This window comes from Tenebrio molitor, chromosome Y, assembly GCF_963966145.1.
Source record: "Tenebrio molitor chromosome Y, icTenMoli1.1, whole genome shotgun sequence".
Taxonomy (NCBI): domain Eukaryota; kingdom Metazoa; phylum Arthropoda; class Insecta; order Coleoptera; family Tenebrionidae; genus Tenebrio; species Tenebrio molitor.
Genome location: NC_091056.1, coordinates 608,778 through 619,570, shown reverse-complemented (window position 1 = coordinate 619,570; position 10,793 = coordinate 608,778). Strand labels below are relative to the sequence as shown.

At 35.1% G+C, this 10,793-nt stretch overlaps 1 protein-coding gene across 3 annotated transcripts; it reads right to left on the bottom strand.

Moving 5' to 3' along the window:
• Positions 1-4,317: 4,317 nt before the first annotated feature.
• Positions 4,318-6,727, bottom strand: LOC138140598 (uncharacterized). Of its 3 annotated transcripts, XM_069061665.1 has the most exons (7): positions 6,362-6,687; positions 6,209-6,310; positions 5,820-6,143; positions 5,232-5,728; positions 4,930-5,057; positions 4,703-4,869; positions 4,318-4,488 (listed from the first exon to the last, which is right to left on the bottom strand). In XM_069061665.1, the coding sequence occupies exons 4-7, from the start codon at positions 5,439-5,441 to the stop codon at positions 4,364-4,366; spliced, it is 630 nt and encodes a 209-aa protein (XP_068917766.1). In that variant the 5' UTR covers positions 5,442-5,728; positions 5,820-6,143; positions 6,209-6,310; positions 6,362-6,687; the 3' UTR covers positions 4,318-4,363. The 3 variants fall into 3 exon arrangements, 1 of the variants encoding a protein (XP_068917766.1); XR_011162628.1 differs by lacking the exon at positions 4,318-4,488 and having other exon boundaries at positions 4,508-4,869; positions 5,120-5,728; positions 6,362-6,727; XR_011162627.1 differs by lacking the exon at positions 4,318-4,488 and having other exon boundaries at positions 4,510-4,869; positions 4,930-5,070; positions 5,120-5,728; positions 6,362-6,716.
• Positions 6,728-10,793: the final 4,066 nt, after the last annotated feature.

Below are 10,793 nucleotides of genomic sequence, written 5' to 3'. Positions count from 1 at the left end.
ACAAAACTATCTTTTTTCCGAAATAGTCTGTAGAGTGTGACAGGTGAATCTGTAAAGTACCATTTTTGCAGATTCTTATGTCAAGTGCAATTATCAATGCACTTGATGATAAATGTATGTTATTGGATATGTGTCGTTAGCTAGTCGGTTCTTTTGTTGGATGTTTTTTTTGTATTGAATTCTTATTTTTTTAGGGATTCGGACTTCAATAATTGGAAACTATGCAAATGGAACCGAAAGCAAGGAATCAATTTCCCAAATTTAAAGAATACTTAAATAATAGCCAGGGTTTAAATTTTGATCAATCAGCAAAAAGCTTTGGGCAATTTATGACCACGCGTCATAAAATCGCTCATATGAGATCGGAAGGGAATCTTCAGGACAGGTTAAGTAACACTAAAAAAAACGTAGATTTTATGAAGTCATTAAATTGTATGCAACAAAATGATTTATATATGATCGAGACGGCAATAGGCTTTTTTTTTAAATTAAATTTTAATTCGTGTCCGTACGTCCGTTTTTTAAATTTTTATATTCACAATTAAATTGTTTTACCTTCAGCCTCAATAAACTAAAATATGTAATTAAGGCTAGGGCCACACTACAGACTAAATAATTGGCCGATAATTTAGTCCGATTGGATAGCTTCTGCGCACACCAGGCAAACTAAACTGTTTGGTTGGCTGTTGGTGGCGTTGGTGCGCAGACAGTCGACTATTAGGGTAAACAGCATAGTCGTTGGCACTCCTACAGTTATTGGCACTCATGCAAGAAAAGTGAATTTAATAAGAAAATAGGTGAGGGTTTAATTTTTTTCAAAGTTCCATTATGTAGCGACATCTATGATAAATTTATGTTGTTAGTTGTGACGTTTTTCATTCCACCATAGCGTTCGCACTGGTTGAATGTGTGACACGTGTTTAAGTTCTGCCATGCTAACGTTCAGTTTTAACGAAATTTGTAAGGTTCTGCGCCATTGTTGGATGCGTTGTTCTTGTGCGTTATCAGACTCAAGAGGTTATTACTGGTGAGTAACAATAATTTAGACATTTATAAATGACAATGTGAGCTCAGTTGACAGTTTATTCTATATTTTATCGATATTTTGAGTAATGCCAATCACTGTATGAAATATTTTTTGATAAAAATCATCTCAATAAAATACAATTTAAGTTATCTTGCTAAATTTGTTGAATTTTCGTGTCAAAATCCGTCATAGACAGTGTTTGGCACCACTGACAATAACTGTTTAGTTGGGTGCCAATTACTGCATTCGTGAAATATTGTATAGGTGATCGTCATGCCGAAAGTAATTGAGGGCTCAAGATATAAGAAAAAATATAACCAAGAAGCAATATCAAAGGCTTTAGAAGACATATTAAATAATGGTGTATCAAATAAAGCGGCTTCAAAGAAATATGGAATACCACGTTCAACACTGCAATTTCGATTGAGTCAAAAATTCACCAAAACAACATTTGGACCGAGTCCGATTCTTTCAAAGGAAGAAGAACAAATTCTAGTTGATTGGGTTCTTCAGAGTCATCGAAAAGGTTTTCCGCGAAGAAAGGATGAGAAACCAAGGGACAACCCTTTCAAAGATAATATGCCGGGTGATGGGTGGTACAAAGCATTTTTGAAGAGACATCCTGCATTGTGTGAAAGAGAACCTGAAGCCGTGACTGCTGCCAGTTCGAAGGTTAGTGAAGCAAATATTCGAAAATGGTTTCTGGATATTGAAACGTACTTGAAAGAAGAAAATTATTTCGAGATTCTAGAATGTCCCGACAGAGTTTTTAACGCAGACGAGACATGCTTTATGTTATGTCCAAAAAACAAGACTGTCTTAGCCCCTAAAGGTGCTAGGAATGTGTACGAGATCGATAATGCTCCAGCAAAATCCAATTTAACTGTCTTATTTACGTTATGTGCTGCAGGAGAAATACGCAGCCATTTATTATTTATCCATACAAACGTTTGCCTGCTTCAATTGCTGCTTCAGTACCAGATTTGTGGGGCATAGGCATGAGCTCTAATGGGTGGATGAAAACTGAACTCTTTTTTGAGTACATAGCTAACGTTTTTCATCCATTCCTTGTTAAAAAAGGTACAAAATTCCCAGTTATCCTATTTGTGGATGGCCACAGTACACACACGTCTATCAGTTCAGTGATCTCTGCTCCCAGCTGAATATTATTCTAGTTTGCCTTTATGGAAACTTCACACGAATTTTACAACCGGCAGACGTATCCACATTTAAACCTCTTAAGTCTTATTGGAAGAAGGGTGTATTAGATTGGAGAAGGCAACATAATTCGGAGGCCCTCACCCAAGAGAAATTTGCTCCTATTTTACAAATAGTAATGAACACTTACATGAAGCCTGAAATTATTCAAAACGGTTTTATAACTACTGGTTTGTGTCCATGGCATCCTAATGCCATAGATTATTCAAAATGTCTGGGGAAAATAAATACAGACCCAATCCCAAAAAAAAATGAGGCTACTGCAATATCTTATTCAAGATTTAAAGAACTAGTGGGTGATAATTTAATTCGCAAACTAAAAACGGCCGATCCAGCAACTAAAGCGGAATCAAAGGAATTTTGGGTATTGCAAAAATTGTTAAATGAATACGGTTTAGCAACTGATGAAAACAACTCAGATGCAGTTGATGTAGTTACCACAGAATTAGATGAATGTGACACAAATAATATTACCGACGAAGGATTCAACTTTGAAGAAATGCCAATAATCTTTCAAGGTGGCTCACAAATGTGTTCGCCCCTAAAGGAAAAATTATCAGGACCTCCTGTTGTTACAGGTGAGTTTGCTTTTATAGTTACAATTTTTCCTTGATTTAGATATTTGTGTATTTATTTCAGAAAATGAATTCGCGACTGAAGATTTATTTAATAAAGCAAATGAATTAGATGAGTCACGAATTAGTACGCCTTTAAAGAAAGAATTATCGCCTACATTCTCTTTAGTGACAGAATCAGCAGTTCTCACAAATGATTTGTCAAATGAAGCACTAGGAAACATAAGTAATGCTTCGTCAATTAAAGATTATTTAGTATGGCCAGAGAGTCCCATCAGGAAAGGCAACAGAAATTCAGAGAGAATGCCTTTTGTACTAACATCTGAACAGTGGAAAAATTTGCAGGCAGAAAATTGTCCGAAACTCGAGTTTTCACTTCGAGATGAGGACCCTTAATGTTTGGGCCGGGATTGAAAATGGACAGCTTATAGGACCTCACATTATGCCACCCCGGCTAAATGCCGAACAATATTTACATTTTCTGCAAAACGTGCGAATATGTGGTATCTGCATGATGGCGCCCCGTGTCATTTTGCACAGGTTGTACGAAATTGGTTAAATGAAAACTTTTCTGGACGGTGGATAGGACGAAATGGTCCTGTACCCTGGCCTGCCAGATCGCCAGATCTAAATCTGTGCGACTTCTTCTTGTCGGGGTATATGAAGGACTTGGTTTATTCGGTTCCAATTGATACAATTGATGTTTTACGAGAACGGGTCGAAAATGCAGCCACAACGATTCGCAATAACAGAGGAATGCTGGAAAGAGTAGAAGGATCATTTCGTCGGCGTCTTCAGTATTGTATTGACAACAACGGCGGTCAGTTTGAACATTTCTTATAATGATTAGTAATTACTCTGATCGCTTGATGAGAATTTTTACGGATTAATACAGGAAGTTTAGGAGACATTTTGTCACTATGTTTTGTCATTCATTAGGGTCAGTTTGAAATATTTATTATTAAAATTCTTTTCGTTTAATATCTATCGTTTTATTCCCTTTTTTTCTCCTCGGTTCTAATTAATAATTTATTATTGTCACAGGAACGGGCGCAGCAGTTAGCCGCTGTGCCTAAGCTCGCAAAAAACAAGTGAAAGTTTTCTTACATTTGTTTTTTGTTATTCGCTTATCGGCATTGGCGAAGCAAGTAATCCTCATAGGCGGGTAACGAAATTTGTGCCAAATCTTTCAACAATTTTAACTCGATAACGTCAAGGTTTAGGAAAAAAATGTATTTAAATATTTTGTTGCTATTAACGAGTTCTATTACCAGTTAAAATTTATAAACTTATTTCTGAGACACGTTGTATAATTTTATCCAGATATAATATCTAGATAAACATCTTTATCTATTATCCGTTATCTACAGTGAGCGGCAAAAGTATGGAATAAATTCCTTAAAAATTAAACAATTTTTTTTTCAAAAAAATCTTTGGACAGGTCAATTTTAGTTTATAAAAATACATGTTTTAGTACCAAATAAATAACATTACTTCTAGTTCATACACTTTTAACGTACTTCCTTTGTCCTTTCAGAACTAATCAACTCGTTTCCTTTATTTTTAGATGCCTCGTCCAAATACTGGTGTAATTCATTTTACTTGTTGAAGGTTCCTCAATACATAAATCTTTCTCAGAATTTTTTTCTTCTTCTGTATTTAAAAGTGCTGAAATAGATTCACTCCTCCTTTCATATAGAGCTACCGCGTGTATATGTTTACACAAGGCATTCTTCACACTAAAGTCCGGACACTCACATGTATCTATGTATACATATTTTACATTCATCGCAATACATCATTCGCCAATCCTCATCACACAATTCATTATATAATACGATATATACTTTCTCACCTGACGAAGACTTCACTTGAAACTTACCAAATTCCACTGAATCCACAAAATTGTCCATGTCTCTTGCCTGCATGTGAGCTTTTAGCGCAACTCGGTGTTGATGATTATTAGCATTCGGCCTCTCTTTATTTACAATCCTCTTCCACATCTTCTCTTCCACAAGTTCCTCCAGCAGATCCAATAATTTTTCAATTCTGAAAAAAATATACATAAATGTAGAATTGTTTACATATAATTACTAAAACATAAGTTACCTAATATTCCGATTTCCATGCATCTTATTGTGCTTCAATACTTTGTTCAAGCTTTCGATTGCCGTATTCGTATTAATTCCGACACCAATCCTGTAGCAATGGGCCCACGCCATGATCCTCTCCTCACCCTGAAAATAATACCTAAAAAATGTTTCTTAATTAAATAAATAAAATGTCACATTAATCTTACTTTTCTAAGTAAGTCAAAAAATCAACTTCGCCTTCTTCAAATGGCCTAAATACTTTTCCTTTAATTCTATAAATTTTTCAATTTTCGTTTCGGTTAAAATTTTCCTCATTACCTTCTTCATCTGTGATCTATTTTCTTGCTTCGTAAGCTTTGATTTCCCTTGGATGTTCCAGTTCTTAATGATGTGCCATGTGCAAAGTAGTCTTCTAGGTTTTTTATCAGTCTTCATTTCTTTGATCCATGCATTATAATATTTTGGGTCGTCGTCGCTCATTAGAAATTCCGCATAGATGTCTTCCCCTAATTTTTCCCTCAGTCCCATAAAAAGAAATTCAGCATCAATGTCTTCCCCTATTCTTTCTCTTCATACCTTAAAGAATACTTCTTGAATAGTCTGATCTCTTCTATTTGAAACTAAAAATGCCACCGGAAATCCCATATTTTCGTCATCTTTCACAGGTACTGTTGTTAATTCATATTCTTTTCTATTTGTTCCATGAGTGCCATCTATACAAATTATTCTTTTGTGGTCCCTGAGTTTCTTTTCCATAATACTGTTCATATAACCTACTGCAAAATCTTCTTTTCTCAAATCAGAATGACTTTCACCTATAACAATATGTATTAATTCCCACCACCAACCTCCACCATATTGTTATTCTTTTCACATTAAATAAGCTTAACATGCAAAGTCACTTGCCAATTTTCTTGAATAAAAATCCTTGATTTTTTCCTTCTTTACTCCATTCTTCAACTTTTAATGCTGTAGCTACCATATCATCTGCATCTCGTTTCTTATCAATGTAGAATCTTATTAAATTTCTTAGATCTCCTCTTGTAATTAAATTTAATCGGTCCAGTTGATTGTCACGAATTTTTCTTGCATTCTCTAATATCCTGTCATTTGAAATACCTGCTTGTAACTGCTCGACTATCAGTGTCTGTTCCTTCTGAGACAAACGTTTCGTTCTTAATTCATCTTCATGACCCACATGTGTTTTAATAAATTTCACATTTATCGTTCCTTAAAAGTTTAACAGTAACATACATTTTAATTATTAATACTAGAAAAGACTTATTAAAAGTTACCATTTCCAAAGATTTTAGCACATATTCTTGATGGGCATATTCCACAAATCCGAATGCTACCACCAGTCTTCATAGCTCTTTTAGTACAATTAATTTTATATCCTAAATTTTTTTTTAATTACTTATTGCCGTTGAAAATTGATAAATCCCAACCTTTTGAGTTACTACGATTACAATTGTAATATATAAACTTTTCACCATTAGGACGGTTTACACTTGTAGTATAAGTATAATCCACTACTCTACCTTCCTGTGTTCTCCAAGCTTCGGATTTTTCCATATTCCTAAAACTGAAATTATATTGTTCGATACTTATAGTAAATTCAAAAAACTCCTGGACTGTCAAAATTAAATTTTAAATAAAATGCTTGTATTGACTGTACTTGAATATAAAAAATTTTCGCTAGAGTGTACCGACATCAAAATCTAGTTACAAAATATATTTAGGTTATGTTTTCATTTTTAATCATTGAACTAAAAATGTTGTGAATCATTCATTGCTTCGAACACAACTGGAATGCAGACAACTAAATGAATTAGAGCAATTTAATAAAGTTTATAAAAAACACGCAACAAACTGAAAACAGCTAATAAATTAAACAACAACCAAAATCATCCAGACCAAAATAAACTAACCTGTTTCATTTATTCAGAAGAAAATTATTTAACACTTGATTAACACTTATCTCTCCAAAATTTTGATTTGTGAATCACAAGAACGAACACCAATTCTTAGTTAACAATACTGGAGCGGCTTTGGCACAAATTTGTAATTTCTTTCCGTTATTATGACTTTTTTGTTTGTTCTTCATAATAATTTGTTATGGCCCTCTTCTCTCGCGCCAATAGAACCACCCTAGTTCGTTTTCCACTTTCCATTTGAACCTTTTTACAAAATACACTTAAATAATTTTGCAATTTATTGGACAATGTCAATTTAAATAAATGAATAGTTTGAAAAGTTAAAAAATCATAGATAGAGATATTTTCATATTTGATGACGGAAACAAAAGTGAGAAATGTCACAAATTTGTACTGTCAGTGTCAAATTTCTCAAAGACTTCGACAGAAATGCAGCAAATTGGCAATAAGAAAGTTATTAATCGTCGAACTAGAGACATAATTTGTAATACGTTTGATTATATGAGAATAACTTTTCCTTTTGAAGCACTGACAAAAATTGGTTTCCTTAGAATTTATTTTTTCAATCTATTTAGCGAAAATTTAAATTTACCTAGACATTCCTTTTTACGGCGTTTATGAGAAATTTGACACTGACAATACAATTTTGTGACATTTCTCAATCTTTTGTTTCCGCCACCAAATATGAAAATACCTCTAACAACTGGGTAATATGAAAATAACTATACTTGGGCCAACCAACAGATATAGTAATAAAACCGCCCCCTAGTGCCCGCGTATTTTAAATAGCAGCTTCCAATTGGCTTATTCAAAACGTGCGCAGATTTTCGAAAGCCTGATGTACATCCACGAAAATTACTTGACGGCATCCGGCATCTCATTCGTTTTAACCTCGCTTCGGGAGTTTGACCACGTGTTTATTTTTGTTTGTTTTTCTTGGCACCCACCCTCGGTCATTGGTCGGTACGCGTTGGAAAAGAAGTGTATACGCTGTGTGCATGGAGGCGTGGTTAACGAAACACGTTACAGCAGCGCCCATGGTGACAGCCGTCGTAACTGTCTTGTAGCATACCAAGCACGGCGTTATATGGTGGCAGGTTATATTTTGATAAGTAAACCACGTGTTGTGCACTGAAGCTCGTACTCGCATTTTGGAAAGTAAAGTAGGTACTTTTCATTACTTTCATAAGTGTATAGTATTTTGTGCGACATAATCGTCGGAAGATTTGTCAATACTTGGCAAAACATCGCGGCTTCGAATTTTTTTCGAAATGGCGCCGAAAGTGAGTGGTAGGTAGTTTATGTTGCGTTGTGGGTTGCACCAATAGTTACAAAAATTCCCCCGGTACAAGATTTTACAAATTTCCTACGATGTATTATAAAATAGAGCAACACAACAAGTGGATCAAGGCTATTCGGCGAGTGAAGTAAGTGTTTTATCAAATAGAAAGTATTTAAATATTACACTTTTCTGCAGTTTTTGTAAGATGTGTAGAATTAGTTTTAATAATGAAAATGTTTACTTTATACAGTCCTGACGGTTCACCTTGGCAACCTACAAAGTATTTGTTCGTTTGCAGTCGACATTTTATCGGTAATGCAAAATCAGATCACCCGCACAGCCCAAGCTTTGTACCAACGATTTTCCCAGATAAATATGGAGGAAAACCACCATCAGAAGATGCACAGCTCAATGCTCGTAAAAGGCAAGATTCATTTAAATTTACAAATACAAATTTAAATAAGTTAATAAGAATTTGGGAAAAGGTTTCTCCTTATTTAAGAAACAATTTATAAAGAAATTTTTTGCTTGTGATAACACTAATATTTTGAAATATTTTGAAAACTTGTGATAGGTTTGAACGGGCTACAGCTAGAACAAACACGGAAATGGACACCAATAATCAACAATTGGAGAGTGTACCTCCCAGGAATGAGCTTCAAGAGAATGAATTTTCCTCCGAAAAACGTAACGTTCGAAAATAAGGGTACTCAAGTGTTATTTTTTCGACGAAGCAAGAGAAAATTACAAGTTGTTCGTTTGCAACCGTACGCGCGATGGAAATTTGAACGAAGCTGAAACTCAAACCTATATCCCTCCTTCAAAAGAAAAAAATATTGTTGAGGCTCAAATCAAGCCAATCAGCAAAGATAAATGTTGTGGCGAGGAAAAAGTTTTTGTTGATACTGCAGTTGGGCCTTGTCGTGATATTCGAGCAAAGAATGAAACACTCTCCGACTGTGGCAGTGGTTTTCACGGTTTTGGCTCAATAAAAAGTGACCAAGGTTTACTCGATCTTGCCGGTGACAATATCGATACATTAATTTTTTTATTAGATTTTTTTACTGCCTCTGATGTAGGATGCAAAATAACTAAGGAAAATCGGTTGTTAATTTTCCTTTTCAAAATGAAACTTGGAGTATCTTTTTCTGCATTAGGAGTTTTATTTGCTGTTCATCGAACAACAGTTCCGAGAATTTTTTACTCCTTACTCGAAGAAATGGCCCAAACATGCAGGAACTTTGTCCAGTGGCCACCAAAAGAAACTATTCAGGCTTTAATGCCACAAGAATTTCGTGATTTCAACGAAAATTGTCGCGTCATTATTGATTGCACAGAAATTCCGGTTGAGCAACCTGCAGACATTTCCCAGCGAGTTTACTTGTATTCCCATTATAAGAAGGGGTTTCGATTAAAAATATTGGTCGGTTGTACACCCCATGGACAAATATCATTCGTATCTGATCGTGTATCTGAAGCATACGGAGGTAGAACTACCGATTCCCAAATAACAACAAGCAGTAATTTCTTGCTTTTGCTGGAACCGGGAGATTTTGTTTTAGCAGATAAAGGTTTTCCTCAAATAAAAAGACTTTTGAATGACTCTGGAAGAGGAGCACTACTTGTCATCCTCCATTTTTGCGGAATGAAGTTTTTACTGCGAATGAAGTGGAAGAAACGCAGACAATAGCAAGAGTCAGAATTCACATAGAAAGGATTATGCAAAGGTTGAAAACGTTCCACATTATGTCAAAATTTGCGACATCTTCGTTACCTTACGCGAACGATATAATTTTCATGTGTTGCGCTCTGGTTAATTTGCAACCACCTATAATTAAAGACAGCGATGCTCCCGAATAATAAAATCATATTTTTAGGGTGTAAAAATGTAGGTATATATTTTCAATTTTACATTGTATGTAGAAATATAAAATAAAATCTGCCAGTTTACTACTGTACAAATTTGTTGAAAATTAATACTGCTTCTTTTTCTTTGTTTCCAAAGAGCTGGAAAAAAATTCCAGAAACAAAAATGTTCCTATACAACAGCAGATCTCATTTCCAAGTCTTTCTGCGATATATGCAGACGATCTAGTTGTCTTCGCAACAGGAAAGAATTTAGAAACCCTCGAAAAAGAGCTACAGGATACTTTGCGCAATCTTGAAGCCTGGTCACATTCTACGGGTTTTCACTTCTCCTCAGAAAATACAAAATAAATAGTTTTCAGTAAGAGAAGGACAGATTACACACCAACCTTAACTCTCTATAATCAGGCAATAGAAAAAGTACCCTGTATTCGCTTTCTAGGAGTCATATTTGACTCCCAGCTCACTTGGAAAAGTAATATTTCTTCGATAGTTTCATCCTGCAATAAGCAAATTGGCCTACTGAGAATCTTGGGACATCATACATGGGATGCAGATACAGGCATCCTTTTATCGGTTTACAAAAGCTTAGTTAGATCAAGACTTGAATACGGATTAATTGCCTATGGTGCCTGCAGTAAGACTACGACGGAGCCAATTGAGGTTCTTCAGAGGGCTGCTCTAAGGATCATTCTAGGCGCTTACCGCACCACGCCAAGCGACAGCTTGTATGTTCTCTCACGCGAAATGCCGCTACAACTGAGATTCGAACAACTGACTCTTAACTATGCCGTG